General features: G+C 37.5%; 1 protein-coding gene across 5 annotated transcripts; it reads left to right on the plus strand.

Annotated features, from left to right (window-relative positions):
- The first annotated feature begins 3,880 nt into the window (after positions 1-3,880).
- Positions 3,881-10,699, plus strand: LOC116328391 (creatine kinase U-type, mitochondrial-like). Of its 5 annotated transcripts, none has more exons than XM_031750168.2 (10): positions 3,881-4,010; positions 5,673-5,835; positions 6,137-6,335; positions 6,425-6,520; positions 6,625-6,846; positions 6,959-7,044; positions 8,594-8,717; positions 8,969-9,103; positions 9,223-9,348; positions 10,423-10,699. In XM_031750168.2, the coding sequence occupies exons 2-10, from the start codon at positions 5,696-5,698 to the stop codon at positions 10,537-10,539; spliced, it is 1,245 nt and encodes a 414-aa protein (XP_031606028.1). In that variant the 5' UTR covers positions 3,881-4,010; positions 5,673-5,695; the 3' UTR covers positions 10,540-10,699. The 5 variants fall into 5 exon arrangements, with proteins under 5 accessions (XP_031606028.1, XP_039476899.1, XP_039476901.1 ...); XM_039620965.1 differs by lacking the exon at positions 3,881-4,010 and adding an exon at positions 5,119-5,299; XM_039620967.1 differs by lacking the exon at positions 3,881-4,010 and adding an exon at positions 5,397-5,444.
- Positions 10,700-18,218: the final 7,519 nt, after the last annotated feature.

Genomic DNA, 18,218 nt, shown 5'->3' on the forward strand with positions numbered 1-18,218 from the left:
TAATGTTCTTCAATGAAAAAGAACACTCTGGGAATCTTAAAAAATCTCTGTGCACAAGGAACAAGGCTGAAAATCAATATTGGATCCCTGTGATACACAGCATTACAAACAGGCATGAGTCTGTCATGGCAATCACTGCATGCCTCAGGAGCACTTCCAGAAGTTAATGTCTGTGAACACAGTTCCCTTGTGCCATCCACAAATAAAGGTTAAAGCTTTATCATGCAAAGAGGAGGCTGTGTGTGAACAAGATCCAGAAATGGTACCATCATTTCTGGGCCAAAGCTCATTGGAAATGGACTGAAGCAATATGGAAAACTGGTTTGTGGTCAGATGGATTGAAATTTTAAATTATGTTTTGAAAAAAGGTTTACTGTCCTTGAGACTCATATTTCAGCAAAAACAATGCTAAACCTCATACTGCATCTGTTATAACAGCATGGCTTCGTAGTAGAAGAGTCTAAGTGCTGAATTGGCCCAACTGCGGTTCAGACCCTTCACCAAATGAAAACATTTGGTACATAATGAATCAAAAATATGACAAAGCATACCAGGACTGTTGAGCAGCTGGAATCCAACAAGAAGGGAACAACATTCCTCTCCCCCAAAAGCCCAGCAACCGGTCTCCTCAGTTCCCAGACATTTACAAGAATATGGGATGCTACATAAAAGTAAACATGTCCTAACTTTTTTTTTTCAGCTGTGTTGTGGCCATCAAATTCAAAATGATCTATTTTTTTTTCTTAAAATGGGACATTTTTTTTCTATTGTGAATAAAATATGAATTTATGAGATTTGCAAATCATTGCATTATGTTTTTAATTTACATTTTACACAGCATCCCAACTCTTTTGAAATTGGGCTTGTACATATTGAATGTGATAGTGCTCTTCAAATAATGAATAATTAAGTAATTTAAAATGATGCAGATTCACATTTGAAGCATTGCAATAACAATCACCACAATATTTGAAAGTCTAAATCTCTGTCCTTGTTATCTGGAGATATTTCATGCAGATACTGAACTTGGGATATTTGCAGAGTAAGGACCTCGACTTTTATGAAGATGCCCCTCTGTATAATTAATTTGCTCCAAGCCACTTTTTATTTTGATTGTTAGGGATACACGAATGTGCAAAGCATGCTATGAAATAAGAATTTCTATCCGGATATGCTTCAGGCTGCATTGCTGCTTCTGATGAAGAGTGCTTTATCTTGGGACTAGTGCTGAAAACAACAAGTACAGTTCATGCATACAGTATTCTACATTGGCCTATAAAACCTACTTACATGTGCGTAGTCCTTTGTGAAACAGTAACCAGGCAGCTCCGAGGCAAACATACTCAGTGCACTGTGTGGAGGACGGTATTTTAAGAGCATAAAGCTTTTTTCCAACTGTTATTTTCTTTCACTTTTTCACAAAATTACAAAGTACTACTGACTGTTTTGCACTGATGTTCAGAGTGGTGCACAAATGAAACAATCTCATCCACTGCAACACAACATTATATTTTAGGAAGAAAGTATACTTCTTAGTGCCACCTAAAAGCAAAGTGCTACAAGGTCTATATGTCAGTGAAGCAACTGTAATCACTATATCTGCCTGATAAATGACAGGTTCTGAATGATGACCCATGACTGTGGTCGTCCTGCCACCATGTGGTCACAACTGATTTTGCGTCTTTATCCAACAGTACGCATCAGCCAAAGCTCTGGACACTCAAGCATGGGCTCAACGAGACCATCAAAGGTACATGATGTACTATCTGCCCCTTGTAGTACACTTATAAATCTTAAATGATAAACTCTTTTTAATATCTATTATTGTTGATTTAGTCTAAAATATGGATCTTATGGTGATCTGTGATTCTACACTGGTTGTGGAGATGAGGAAGATGAAGTGAACAGAACAATGCAATGAATGAATAAATGACTGGTTAAATATGTATGTTAGTCTAAAGTGCTTTGAGTGGTCTGCAAGAATAGAATAAGTGCTCTATAAATACCAGTCCATTACATTCAGTTTAATTGTGGGTGACATATTTAATTATATGTAGTGATTGTATGCTTCATGGATGAGTATTATGTTGTGGTTAATAATTGTCTTAGATATGCTGAAATTAACAAGTATCAAACTAGAGAGCATTAAAGCGGTGGCTGTAGCTCAGGAGATCAGGGCATCTACTAATTGGAAGGTTTTGGTCTGATTCCTGGCCGCTCCAGTCTGCATGCCAAATATCCTTGGAGAACACACTAACCCCATACTTGTGTGTGAATATTAGATAGAAAGCTGTTAACCCTTTCATACATGAATTATGACAACCACAATCAGGATACTTTTCTTAAGTTTTGTTATTCACCATTAGGCATGAAAAGATGAATAAAAACACTTAAGAAAAAAAAAACCCTGATTGAGGTTGTCATAATTCATGCATGACAGGGTTAAATAACAATAATTACAATGAAACACGTCATACATCTGTAGTAACATTAAACAACCAGTGGGTGGCAGTGTAGGGAGCGACACATCAGTGTCCAATGTAGTGGTTATCAACACTGAAACAAATACAAGAAAACAGCCTTTGAATAGCAGTCCACTGTAGTGACCACTATGCGTGAAAGAGTTAAACACAGAAAAAAAAAGTCAATGGGTGAATGAGGGATGTTGTGAGTGCTCAGGTAGAGTAGTAAAAGGGCAGTGAGCACCTAATGTCTACATTTGAAGAATTAACAGACATAGAGAGGAAATGCTAATCAATCAGTGATTGTTTTTGTTTTACCCAGGAAGTTAACATATCAAAGTGTAATTTAAATATGAAAAGGAAATACTTTTCAATTGTTAGAGGAGAAAAATCTAGCAGTGCTGAAAAGGAGCAGAAACAGAGCGATTCAGACATGAAAAAAACAGAGTGGACAAGAAAAATGGCATGTTGTGTATCTCAGACAAGTTGAGCTAGTGATAAAGTCATCATTCAAACTGTTGTTGAGGGGATGTGACAAGTTGTTAGTGTGGGATCTACTGTCAGTTTTTAGTGCGGATAAACAGACTAAGGGAGGGCGGCAGCTTTAGGTTGTAAGCATTTGTCTCTCAGCAGGGATTTTATAGCAGATCAACCAACACAACTCCTGTTTTTGAGGGACAGATGGATGACAGTTGAAGTTTATGACAACACTGTGACAATTTGTAACACCGAAAGAGAGGGTAACTGAATTTGGAGAGACAATCGCTATGTAATGATGAATATGTAGTCTAAAAGGTTTAATAGAAATTGGTCTTTGACCGTATATTTGACTAAGCCATCCAAGTACTTTTATTGTACAATGGCAAACATTTGCTTTTGCCACACCTAAAATAACAACAACAAAGCTGGACTTTAAACTAAGTAATGCAAAACTCCAGTGAGCATCACCAGGAAATGCTGGAGCATTTTGAGGACGTGCAGGTATTCCAACCACACAGGTGACATGTCCGTGTCCCAGTTTTCAATCAGTCCTATAGGCTAAATATTCCTTTTGTACTTTGTCTTACAAGTGGCAAACATGCCTTTCAGTTCCAGAATAAACACATTTATAACAACAATAGTAAATGTGATTTTAAGAAAAACTCCAAACCAAATTATTTTGATTGTATATTAAATGAATACAGCAACATGACAGCTATATTTCAGCAGAAGCAGACTACAGCTGACTGATCAGCCTGCTTTTGTTATTAATGTGCGTGAGGGATGGAGCAAATTTCAGCTTTGTATGGAAGACTAGGTGACTTTTTATGTATACATGAAAGCACCCATGGCCGTGAGTGCAGGTGTAAAGAGGCAGGCAGACATGATGACTGACAGCAGAAAGAGGATTTTCAGTCTGTTGCCCAGTGAGAGGCTAATCCTGAGCCAGTGGCCCCATCTTCCTCTGATCCCATCCCTGTTCTTCCGTCTGCTCTCACTCTGCAGGTTGAGCTTCGTTGGACTGAGCTGCAGGACCTTCTGCTACCTCCACTCTTCAGCTATCCAAAGGTAAGTAATTGATTCTGCCTCCAGAATTCACATTATTATTATTTTTTTCAGCTCCTTTCCTCATTTATGTTTCCTGCCTACTCATGCACCTCTCTTGGAAAAGTGCAGTAGCTCTCACATTCATTAACAGACCGTTTCATGGATCACATGATTTTTTTTCAGTTCAGTTTGATACAGTTTTGATGTATTTTTATTATTCTATAATAGAAATACTTTGCTTATCTTTGTTTGATAGCAAAAAATTTAAATCCTTTTTCCTTAAATTAATATTTACACCACACAGTATAGTCTACACATAGCCACTTGCATTAAGACCACTTAAGCTGCCCTCTATTCCCAGCCATCTGTTAACTACTATTCTCCTTAAATGTTATTCTTTGTCAAACAGCCAGCCATGCCTCCTGCACCTACATTTACTTTATATTTCTTTATTTATTTATTTTTTAAAAATCTACAAATAAGTCAGTTAAACCATTTGTAGACATAGCAGTATGTCTTTATCAAGGGTCAAAAGGTGCAGGTGCCTCCCACTCTACTTACTATCCACTCCCTGAGAGAAATCCCTTTAATCCAACTTTTCTCCTTGACTTTAACATGCCCTTAAAGACCTTTACTTCACTTCTTGGTCTTTCTTCTTTCTTGGGTTCTTGAAGAATGTCTGGTTTCTTCTGATTTGTGACTCCTAATTTCAGACAAGAAAAGAAATTCACTTTTGTAATATAGGTAATCTGCAACAATACAGTAATATCTCATCTAGTTCTCTTATATCATGCTAATGTATGCTGTATATATAATGCTATAAATAATTTTTAGCCCATCATATTTTTAATTTAAAGTATCTTAAAAAAAATACATAAAAATAAAATAAACTGTGCTTCTTTGTAAGCTCTGATTAATAGACTGAGGAGTCTTGCAAGCAACTAAGAAAAACATTAATAGGCAATTATTAATACGGTCAAGGCACCCAATCACAAATCACCCGATCACCTGAGCCGGTGACTCTCTCCGGGTGACCAATCAGAAGGCCGCTGTATGCTTCACCAGTAATCCCATCGCAGAGACTGCAGGCGTATCTGTTACTTAAGCAGTTCATAGCCTAAGGCTATTAGTGGTTTTGTCTGAGTATGTACTCACGAAGAGAGAATGTGTGCTAACGCGTCGTAATTTAATATGTAAACTTTAAGGGATTGTTGAACTTTATGACAGCATGCAGAAAAATACGACGAGCTTCAGTCTGCAGCACAGACTTGTACAAATTATTAAAGCAAATATTCTGCTCAGCTTTGAAGGTAACTAATTTTCTGCTCTCCTCTCGGTGCTGTCTGGTTTAACAATCTGATTCCCAATTATCCGCTTTCCCTGAATGCCACCTGTGACCTTCAGGAAGGATCCCTGTAAAGTTCAGCTTTCGTTAAACGAGAAACTCAGCGTGCTGTACGGTAGTGCATGAAAGACATGGCCTGAAACACTCCAATGAGAGTGTAACCATTACATTACATTCAGTATGGATTTTAATACTCAACTGCAGTACATTCCTACACAAACACAACTTCACGTTTCTTAAACCGCCAGACTGAAAATTGGAATTTTATTATCCAGGGCCAATAAATTACAATTTAGAAGTTCTCGAAGAGTAACCTTTGTCATCTGCACTTTTACCAGATAACAACTGAGGCCTCACAAGCATGGCAAGCTCTTTCACCCGTGTGATTTCTGGCCGTAACACGGCAGTGATGTTGGCCATGGGAGCAGGCACGCTGACATCCGGATACCTCCTCAGTGACAACATGGAAGCTGCTGAGAGGAGAAGGCTCTATCCACCCAGGTACTTAAAAATGAGTGTATATGTGTGTGTTGGTGCCATAAAGTGAAGGGAGATCAAACCGAGAGTTGTCTAGCTAACTGGTCAATCAAGTTATTGCATGAATCCAGGCCTACATTGCAGGATCGCTTGGCAAAACTCTCTTTGAATTATAGCGGATAGCAGAAAGACTGTTTTCCCCCAATACAACCAAAGCACCACGGCATGTAATTTATTTCAAACAATATTTAGATGGTTACAAGCCTGGCTATGAAAATTATTTCTTTGTATAAACATTGATTTTAATCTTGCAAACTTTTTACAGTGCTGATTTCCCTGACCTGAGGAAGCACAACAACTGCATGGCCTCGGCCTTGACCCCAGGCATCTATGCACGTCTAAGGGATAAGACAACACCCAACAACTGGACCCTGGACCAGTGCATCCAGACTGGAGTGGACAATCCTGGACACCCCTTTATTAAGACTGTGGGAATGGTGGCTGGGGATGAGGAGACCTATGAGGTATGCGTTCAGATTTGCACGATGTTGATGTGGCTTCCATCCGAATAAAATGGGAAATTATATGTTTGATTCATTTTTATTTTAATCAGGTGTTTGCTGAGCTTTTTGACCCTGTTATCAAGGATAGACACAATGGCTATGACCCTCGTACAATGAAGCACCCGACTGACCTGGACGCTTCCAAGGTTATACTTTCTTTTGTTCTCTGCATCACATCATCTTGAGCATCCATGAGTCCGTGTATCAACTCTTACATGCCTAAGATAACCTAAAGCTTTGTCGTCCTCAGATCACCTCAGGATTTTTTGATGAGCGCTACGTGTTGTCATCTCGTGTTCGTACCGGTCGCAGCATCCGTGGACTGAGTCTCCCCCCCGCATGCACGCGCTCCGAGCGCCGTGAAGTGGAGCGTGTGGTTGTGACGGCTCTGGCTGGCCTGAAGGGAGACTTGGCTGGTCGATACTACAGCCTGGGAGATATGACTGAAAGAGAGCAGCAACAGCTTATTGATGTTAGTGAAGATTTACACATTTTAAGAAGCAAGGTTTATTTTTCTTTTTATCTTGATTTCTTTTGCTATCTAATGTCCCCGTGATTCCTGTGTCCCCATACTGGCCAATCAGGAGCACTTCCTGTTTGATAAGCCTGTGTCACCTCTGCTCACGGCAGCTGGGATGGCCAGAGATTGGCCTGATGCTCGTGGGATCTGGTAAGACTAGGAGTACAGTGAGCCTAGAAGGAATATAGTAGTTTTGTAGCTCAGTGACCTAGAAATCTAGTTTTTGGAGATATTTGAGTTAGAGATTTACTGAAGAATAGTATCCACTTGTTGGACACGTCCAGCTTCCAGGGTGCAGTCTCCATTAATGATAACTCAGTTTGCTTCCTGCAGCTTCTCTGTGTCTGTGTGCTCTTCAAGAGGACAAGTTGATTAGAGAATGCACAACAGGTGTCCCAGTTACTCAAACTAAACTATTCCCACAGCACTCTACGCCACATCCCACCTGGAGCTGAGCTAAAATCTCAACCAGCCACACATGCATTGCAATTCTAAATTCTTTTCATCATTGATTTCATCATGTTATTTGCTGACGTACCACTTTGTTAGTTATAACAGATTGGTTTGGTTATACTGTCTAACATCAGGCACCATTAGGTATTAGCTGTCACTTTAAGAAAATTGCCAAATTCTGACAAAAGCATATAGTTTACTTACAAGGGATGATAATATGAGGAAAGGAAAGCATTTTAAGTAATATTATGTAATTTTCCAGAAATAATACAATATAAAATGTCAGTGATTATAATATTATTTATGCATTCTAGGAGTGAACCAGTGAGAGAGAGGCTCCACCAGTACACTATGATCAAACACTGGATACGTGATGTTATCCTGTCATATGTCTTTTAGTAAATAATGTTTTAGTTCCATTTCAACATATATAAAACACTTAACATTTATTCCAGAAAATCAATGAGAAGCAAGTAATCCATCAAAGAAAATAAGAGAAAACTAAAGAAGATATATCTAAGAGAAAGAATTAGCTAAAAGAGAAAAATAGTAGTAAGCGAGACAGTGTAATTTTTTGATAAATCAAAGAATAAAAATGATAAAAATAGTAAAAGGCACCACTTTAGTTTTAAGGAAATAAGAGAGTTACTTAAAAAAAACAACACAGACAATGAATTTGTATTTATTTATTAAGTCAGTTATGAACAAATGATTAAAATGAGTGAGTCTGTGTCATCTATTTTAACTATTCATTTAACTATAGTTTGGCTCCAGTGACTGAAATGTCAGCTTTCTGGTAGCATAAGTTCTAGTATTGGCTGATTTATTTTTTTTTTGTGTGTGTGTAAATTTTCCATCTTGCCACCTTATTTCTGCTACTCTTTTTCCAGGATTTTTTTCATTCATAAATATAAAGTTCATAATACATATTTGTTAGTATTCTTAGACCTGTACTTATAGCTCCAATAAAATCAAAATCAGTCACTTAAAGTCAAGACTTAATACCATATTATGCTTTTTTTTTTTTTTTTAACTTGAAGCATCTTTACTTGCATCTTTCCTCGTCCTTTACAAACCTTAACACCATTTCCTTTTTTAAGAATGTCATTTTTCTCCCTCACATATGCTTTATTGATTGTTCTTATGTTGAATGTGACTGAAACTTATTAATATGTCCTGGTGTCTTAACAAGAATACCAAAATATAGTTTTGAACTGGAGTTTAATCCTTTCTTCTTGACACTCAGGCACAACAATGAGAAGAACTTCTTGATCTGGATCAATGAAGAGGATCACACAAGGGTCATATCCATGGAGAAGGGAGGAAACATGAAGAAAGTGTTTGAAAGATTCTGCAGAGGGCTGAAGCAGGTATGCACATCTCTTTATCTTTGAATTATTGTTGGTCCAGTGTGAATTTTTCAAGTGAAATGTTTATCCATCAATTCAATTTATCACAGTCTTTTTGTCATTTCTGCCTACAAGACTGTGAGTCTATAAACTAATCTATAGTAGAGTGACCAAAAATCAAGAAACAAAGACTCAGATTAATTCAGATCTCCGAACTAAGATTTTAGTTCAGAGATCTGAATTAAGATCTGAGTATTTATTTTAACTTCTAGGTTGAGCATCTAATTCAGGAGAGAGGATGGGAGTTCATGTGGAATGAGCGTCTGGGCTATATCCTCACCTGCCCCTCAAATCTTGGCACGGGACTCAGGGCTGGGGTGCATATTCGTCTGCCCCTCCTCAGTAAGGTAATTCATGAATCATAATGACAGTTCATCTCATGTTAACTGCAAACACATGCACATGATGTCACGTATTCTTCTTGTATCTGACAGTAACTTGAATTTGTTTGGTGTTTATGATCTAGGATGCTCGCTTCAAAAAGATCCTGGATAATCTGAGACTACAGAAGAGAGGCACGGGAGGTGTTGACACAGCCGCTACCGGAGATACGTTTGACATCTCTAACCTTGACCGTCTGGGCAAGTCAGAGGTAAATCCTCAGGGAATGAAGACAACAGCTAAAGAAAGTAAAGCTCAAAAGTGAACAGCAGGCAGAGAGAAACCGAGTCAGACGGAGGAGAGCAGACATTTGTAGCACAACAGGTGTAAGCTTTGAATAACTGTACCCCATGCTGTTCTTTAATCTGTAATCCAGGCAGGGGTGTGCCAGTGAAGGTTAAATGGCTGCTGCTTCCTGAGCAGAACTTCTTTGCAGGCTTTGGCAAATGCTGTGAAAGGACCTTAGTGTGTAAGGTCAGGGCTATAGTGGGGTGCTGTGGTTACTTCCATTTGGGCCAAACAGGGCAAAGTTTGTAAATGGCCTCAGGGGAACCCCCTGCCTGACGAGGGTAATCACAGGAGGCACAAGTATAAAGGTTTAAGTTAAATTTGCCAGAGCGTCACATGAGCCTTTGCAGAACTGTTAATGCTAACCAGGTGTGTACTGGTGTTGGAGGGGTTAATAGCAAAGAATGGCAAAACAAACATCTTAGCTGAACTTCAAGAAAAAGTTCAAGAAAAAGCTAAGATCCAGTTTATTTTGTTTGTTTGTTATTAACGCCATTACAGACTTTGTTTGTTTGATCCAGCTGAACTTAATATTGCAATGCTTTTATTTCTTATTTTCTATGCAGTGATTACAAAGTCTGTAATGGCGTTAATATCAAACACTTAATAAGTTAGAACTAGTTTAAAGGTCAACAAACAAATACTGTGATTGTGTTTGTATCTCCAGACTCTCGCCATATGTTATATGGAATCAGTTAAAAAGGACTGATTTAAAAAATAATTTCTTTATTCTTTTATGCAACCAAATAACAAAAAACTATTTCATTTATTTCACGTCTTTCAACTTGTGAAAAGAGCAACTCTTTGATATCAGTACTTGTAACATTCAATTATATCCAATAGAGTTGAATTTTGGGATCAGATACATGTAGCAATGAACCACTGAGTTACACCATCATCAGGTTGAAAGCTAAACTTTTTTAAAGGCAACCTTTGTAATAACTTTGTACATGCTCATAATAAAATATTGTTGACACTGGCTACATTGCATTCACAGGTTGAGCTGGTGCAGTTAGTGATTGATGGTGTTAACTACCTTATTGAATGTGAGAAGAGGCTGGAGAGGGGGCAGGACATCAAGATCCCGTCCCCGGTTCCTCAGTTCAGGAAGTAAGAATCACCTCGACTGGGAATCCTGAGCGGTGGGCGTCCTCCGATCACTGATCATTTAACTAATGTTTATTGCATGTATAACACTGTACTAACTTACATGCAAAATAAATTCATTACATGTACATGACTTCTAAAACTAATAAACTCCAATGATGAATTAAGCTTTGTGTTACTGGTTGGTGTTTTTACAATTTTGGTGGTATTAACAGCCTTTTAGACGGTAACTACAAAAAAGGTAACTTGCGAACAAAGGTGGAAAATAATTTACTCAGCATTGTTTATACTTTGACTCCATTCAGTTTCAAAGATCTTAATTTACTTCTTTTGCCCCTTTCTTCTGATTTCCTATCCCATAACAATTATTATAATTATCTCAAAATAAACTAAAATTACGTGTGTAAAAACTCATTTTGATGAATTAAAATACAAAGACCAGACTCTTGAGAAATAAAGACTAATTGTAATGATTTCTGAACTTGGAATACTAACTAAACTAAAATAAAGAATATCGAGGAAGTTTTAGTATTTGTTATTTTAGTAAAATATTACCACATCTTGCCCGATGAAGCTTTGATGGACGTCTTTATTGCGTGTCTACAACACTGTGAGTCAACAGCTTTCAAAAAGGTATGTCCTTATTGTAATGCCTGTACGGACTTTCTGAGAGCTTGCCTTTGTAATATGCACTCCACATAACAGCAATTAAAAAGTCTAACACCAAAACTGATGCTAATAAAAACTATATTAAAAGTAAACATTTACAAACAATAAAAACTTAACTGAAACAAACAAACCTGCTCTGAAAACAGCAATAAAATAGCACTTTTTATACATTAATTCAATACTTTTATTGTTATATGTGAAGATTATTGGTGTTTGTTAATCACATCTTGTTAATATCACATATATGTATCTATAATGTAATTAGACATGCTCCTAGTTTCTTAACTATAAAGCTAAAATGCCACAAATACAAAAAAAAGAGAGAGAGAGAGAAACAAGAGAGTTACAATGATTAAAGTATAACTCACAGGACTATAAAATATTGTTAATGCTCACACTTGACCGCCCAGCGTTCTGCTAGTTCCTCCTCTTTTCCAGACACAAGGGGAAGAGGAGCATTGTCTGTCGTGGCTGGCTGACTCAATAAGAATGAGCTATATTGGGCAATAATGTCATGACCTTTACAGCTCTATAATTAAGTGCTGAACCCTACTTGTCTACATGTCTGGAATAAAACAAACAGAATGAATGAGAATAAAAAGGAATGACATGCTGAAGTTAGCGTGACATTCTAACCTCAACCTCTCAAATGCCTCCTACACAAGGCCTTTAATCCAGGGGTAAAAGGCCAAGCTCATTAGTGATTGCTGGACAGAGCAGACAGGCCAAACAGAGGTGAACTGATTTATGCCATATATTGACAGTTTCAACTTTTTGGACTCTTTTGGCGTGATGAAGGAGTGATTATATGTTATAATTAAAGGCATACTGCCATAGTGATTGACTGAATTTTTTGGGTGAGTTGTCTCTTTAAATTGTGATGCTCTGAGGAACTCCTCCTTTTCTGGGAGCAGATTAATGACGTAGATCTATTAATGCTATTATAGACCAACAAGCTCAGACCTTGTATGTGTGTGTGTGTGTGTGTGTGTGTGTGTGTGTGTGTGTGTGTGTGTGTGTGACTGTTGTGTTAGAAGAGAACTGTTGGTGCCATTGTTACAGTTTGAATTAAGCTAGAATTTATTTGATGGATGCTAAAGGTGGTCTCTCTTGGAGGGAGTGCCGATTGCTACACAGGCTGGCAGGTATCATGAGTGCACCTGTGTTGTATCTAACCTACAGTGCTATTAACGTCATTGCAGACTTTTTAAATTTTCTGTTTCAACACTAATTCGTTAGAAATTAAAATTTAAGTGTTTTGGTATGTACTGCACAAACACCGGACAAATGTATGGTTTCACTCAGGATAATTAAATTCTTATCAGCACTGGAATTCCTGGAAAATGGGTTGATGATGAATTGGTGGAATTGTAGAGAGCAATCAACATTTACAATAAAGACCAACATTAATGAAAGACTGGTAGACACTCCCCACGTGTCAAGTACCCAGACATAAAAAGTTGCTGGTACAAAGCCAAAGTAATGAAATGATGCATTTTGAAACAATATAATGTGCAAAGCAGTGGAGAAGTTTCATTTGACACCAAAGGTCTGAAAGGTTTCTAGTTCTCTGTGCTTGCCCATTTGATCAAAGACCCACAATGAGGCTGTTTGTGTCTGTTGCTTCCCTCTGTATGATACTGGCACCAGGTAAAAGCATTTACGACCAGCATCCATTTATTTATTCTTTTTTCCCCCCCTTTTTTCTCAGTCTTTGTAAACTATTTTTGTTTGCCTTCAGTATATGGGTTACAGTGTTACACCTGCTGGGGTGCAAATCCTGGCAGCTGTACTCGAATATGGACTTGTCCTCAGGGTTACGACTACTGCTCCACCACCCTAGGTAGGCTTCAGTTAACACCATGAGGGGCCCTAATGTCTGCATTTTCTAACAGCATACTTTAAACTTTACCTGAACAAATTGCCAGGTCATGTTTGTTGTCTTTCTTTGTTACAGTTGCTGAAAATATGATCACCAAAGAGTGCTTGAGAAGAGATATGTGCAACGCAGCTGATTCTTTGGGTATCAGATGTTGTAGTGAAGACCTGTGTAATGGAGCAAAGCAAACTGGCGTCTTTGTGCCTCTGCTTTTAGCGCCATTGGCTATTATTACACTCTTCATCTGAAGGTCATCATTTTTATTTTCATGCCTTCATAAATTTAAATCTCCTTTAGTTTTGTAAGTTTTTCAAAATGGAGGAAACACACTGGTAATCAAATGTATTTGTAGCTTAAAGGAAGCTACTGAAATCTAAAAATGATCTACTGAGTGGATTTTGATTTTGATTCTGTTTATCTGCGATTATTCTGATGACAACCTCTGCAGTTCCTCTAATGTTTGATTCAGATACTGTATATTTCGGATGTTTGTTTTCTTTTATTTATATTAAAACAACAAACACTTTATCTTCTTCAGACTTTTTATTGTATAAAAATGTAATGTATCTAAATCTAAAGTGATGGATGGAAAAAACAAATAAAGCATTCATCAAGAAAATTGCAGCTAGTTTATTCAGACAACATATTCTCCATCTGGTACATAGCATGCCTCATTGTCTGTGTAGTAATAGAAACCATGCAGCAGAGGGCAGTGTAGGAGAAATCAAAAGGTGGCTCTCTTGAGATTCCTGAGATTGTCAGAGTTATTGGAGTCATAGAAACTATATAACTATGATCAAATCTATTGTGTGTGTGAATCAGCTTTTACATGCAAACTATGATGACAGTCATTTGGCTTCATGTATTTGGCATTTTGTTATATAAATATGTTCTGCCATTAATTTAAAGAGCTGTTCATTGCATTGATTCTCAGCATTATTTTTGTGCTGCATTTCTCCTGATGAAATGTGATGATAATCCACTGTAGTTAAAAAAAGTAGCACTTATAAAAATACATAATGTTACCTTCAAAATGTGCACGCTAGTGATGTCCAGTATATGTGGAGCCAGTAAATGACCAGTTCTGCAGTTCTGAAAGAGAAGGGAAAGTTCACACCAAGCAGGGTATCACTTACAAAAACATTATTACATAATGACTGTATTGATGAAAAAACGTTCAGTGCTTTTCTCAGTCTTGAGCCAATACAGAGTGAAAAGGAAAGAAACTGGAATTTGGCCTTGCATGCACCTAAGATGCTGAATGTTACTCTTCCTCTTATAGTTATATGGAAAATCTAATCTTCATCACTCAAGAAAATCATTCTTTGATTTTGGTTAAAATTTGGAAAAATATTCACAAGTAGAAAAATACTCTTATATGTTTAAGTTTATAAATCTCTTTAGATCAGAGAACAGTTCAAAGATAACTAAACCAAAGGTTGTCTATAAAACCAGTATCCACTGGTTTCTGGGACAAGAAATAATCGTATTTAGACAAGAGGACTGAGCAGTAAGATATCAGCTCTAAAACACTAAGCAAGCTGTGTCTATAAACCATGTGGGTGTAATGCAGGGCAACTAATTGGTAAGTAAGATACTATAATTAGACTCACCAAAACTGGACTACAGACTTCTAAAAAGATCTGTACCACGCTGTAAGACATTATATTTGTCAGATAATTTGAGTCCAAATTAGTGACTCCAATTAGATGAGGCTACCGCTCCCTGTGTCCACACACCTATAGATCAAAGCAGCAACACCCCTACTTTTAACCTTGCACATACATTAACAGAAAAGTTCATGGACAAACATACAAGCCAATGCAGACCTGTCAAAAAATGCAGTTCCTTCCTTTAAGTGGAACTTGAGTCTGGTTCCAAACAGCAATCAGTCCCCTCAATACTCCAATGTTAAAATGTCAAAATTCACACCATTAGAAAGCATATTTGAAACCTGGTAAAACACATAGTTTTAGGCTCTATAAACTCATAACAGTCCTGTAGGGGGAATTTTATAATAACTCATCCACCTGGATACCTGAGATAGGTGCACGACTGGGCAGCCGGAGCCAGTCAAAGTCTGGTAGGACTCAACCACTACTTCAAATAATTAAAGTGGACATCTTCACTGTGCGTAAGTGTGTCTGCATGCGCGTGTCCGTGTGCCCGTGTGCGTGTGTGTGTGTGTGTGTGTGTATTTGTGTGTGTGTGCTGTTCATGCCTTTTGGGGCATTTGAATAGATTATCTGACTACTATCATGGCTTCCTATGTGGTTAAAACATGCAAAAAAATTGTGCTTCATTTTTGGTGATTAAACTGCTAAAATTTTATTTGTCCGATACCATAATTTTTCTGTATATTGTACCTGTATAGCTCAACTAAGATTGCTAGTGATAACTGATAAATTAGCAGGCCACCTTTTCATCAATGTAAGGTAACTTCTGGCTCCCAAAAACCAACATGGCAGCATACAAAATAAGTTTGCTGAAGTTTCAGAATGCCAAGTCCAAAACCAATGAGTCATATGAGTGGTTCAAACCATCTATTTCTTTTTTCTAGTTTTGCTTATCAGTTAATTTTACATTTTAACATGGGAGTTAATGGGACTGACTTTTTTAAATCGTCCACTTCATGAACTGCAGTTTTGTTTTAATGGCTACTGTTTGATGTAGCAGACATAAAAATATCTTCCATGAGCTGTATCCAGGCAATGCACTGAAATAAAATGAAGAGGCATGAAATCTTGTTTATCGTAACTTTTACTAACCATGTTATCAGTTAGCTGATTAATACCAAAATATTCACCACTGTAAGTCCTCGTAACTGCTTAAATTCTCAAGTGAATGGAAAGCTATATAGCAGTAGAAACCGCATAATTATGTCTTTTAAGAATAATACCAGATGTAGCTTTAAGAGTCAACTGATACAGTGGGTGAAAACTTTACTGCATGTATTGGATATGTTTGCTCTGCAGGTCAGCTGCTCTTGTTAACTTCTGAAGTAGACTGATTTGCATTAGACATGTGAGAGTAAGTGTGTGTATTCAGTCATAAAAGCTACAATATCAGTTATATATATCACCTTTAATTGTCTTGAAGGGAAATGAAGTTGATTCACAGTCCTTCCATCAGTCTCATAAAATATATATAAAAGGGGTTTATTTGCTGCCAATCCAGCCAACTTTCAGCATGAGACAAAACGTTTGATTAAAACCAGCTTTGCTAATTGAGATCATGTTAATTTTTTCTCTGCTGGATTACATCAAAGGGACAATTAGATGTGATCTCTTGTATGTTTTAAAATTGTATAGATGTAAATTAATATATGAACCTTCTTTTTAATTGTTCAAATAATTAGTGATATGAGAGCTCTCCATTAACATGCAGTAAATTATTAGCAAAACAATAAGTGATGAACACAAAACATAATTTTGCTGAATGACCTCCAGAGTAACACTCATCACAGATAGAGGACACTGTTCACTGTTTACCAACCTGCCTGGTGTTTTATTATCATAGTCAACAAGCCAGTGGCCAGAACTGTAAAATATGATCTAAGTACAAAAAGACTGAATTTCTGGTTTTCAAAGCCGCTTCTGCTGCTGCCACTGAAAACACATGTAAAATACGGGAATGTTTATATATATTCTCTTACAGGATTAAATAGGAGTTCATTAAAAGTGGATTTCTCTTCCCACAGATACAAGCTACACAAATAAAGTCCCCAGCATTACACTTCAAGGTCTGTGTGTACATTTTTGAGGGTCTTTATAATAGGAAAAGACCAAAAAATCAAATTATATGCTACTTATCACATACTGTTGAGAGCATCTCTTTGGGAACAGATTGAGACAGGGACAGAAAGGAGGAAGATACTGAACAGAAGTGACCGATTTTTCTGTCTGATGTGTATTCATTAACCAGTCCAGTGTAAATAATATCTTAAATAAACATTACTCTCTCATTTTCTTACATCAATGTTAATAATAATATAAGCATGCCTCATTCTGTAAAGGGTCGCACATCATCCACAAGGACTTGTGACGCATTTTAGCCTGACAAACTCATTTCTAGTCCACCATGATAGGCCACTAAAATTACATTGCGGAGTATTTGATGCTGATGTGCATAAAGCTAGAAAGAAAACAAAAAATCTCACTATTTTCCTTTCAATGGCATCCAAAGTGCATTTCATTCTCTAATGAAGGCTGAAAATTGCAACAGATCGAGCGAAAAAAGACATCCGCTGGTTAATTGAATCATCACGGCTGAGCAGGTTTGAGATTAATTCCACGTAAGGAGAAGATCAAAAGAGAGCCACTCAGAAGGATGTCGAGAGGAATAAGAATGCTGAGGCTTGTGGGATAATCCCATTAAGAGCTGCACATTCATTCAGACTTACGATCCACAGTTGTAGGCCTATAGTATGTGAGAGATTAGGGTTAAACAGTCAGTGACGGAGAGGGGTCACAGTTTTAGAAAAATGTGGTGTTATAATTCTGTGCTGTCTGTATTAATCCCATTTAATTATGAGCATTGATGAACCACTACGAAAGCTATTTTGGAGTTTGCATCTGGAGCAAATTGGATTATAAAAAATAGAAGAAGTGCATGCGTCATTGCTTAATACTGATTGCCAGGAACATAATCTTAATACTGAAATGCTCATACGTGTTCAAATTGCTGTCATTTAAAGGTATATCAAGGTCATCTCTGATCTAGACTTCTTTTTTTTTAGTTTTGGTATAAGGTGGTGTATCTGTGTGTGCAGCAATATCAACATTTTAATTTTAATAATGCACATTAGCGTATGCTAAAGAAATACATTTGTCACTTGCAAGGATCAGTGCCATCCATCTATGTTTATCTTCCATTCAGTTCAGGGCCAGATACGAGCCTCTCCCAGCTGTCATAGTGTGAGATTAGGGGTATATCCTCAACAGGCCACCCGTCCATCACAGGGCTAACACAGAAAAACAGGCAATCATTCATACTCACATTCACACCTATGGCCAACTTATATGTCTTTCAACTGTGGGAGGAAGTTGTGACATCTGGAGAAAACCCACGCAGGAACAGAGGGAGCTTGCAAACTCCACCCAGAAAGACCCAGGCTTGCCGCTACACCAGTTAGTGTG

Source organism: Oreochromis aureus, linkage group 12 (assembly GCF_013358895.1).
Source record: "Oreochromis aureus strain Israel breed Guangdong linkage group 12, ZZ_aureus, whole genome shotgun sequence".
Classification (NCBI taxonomy): domain Eukaryota; kingdom Metazoa; phylum Chordata; class Actinopteri; order Cichliformes; family Cichlidae; genus Oreochromis; species Oreochromis aureus.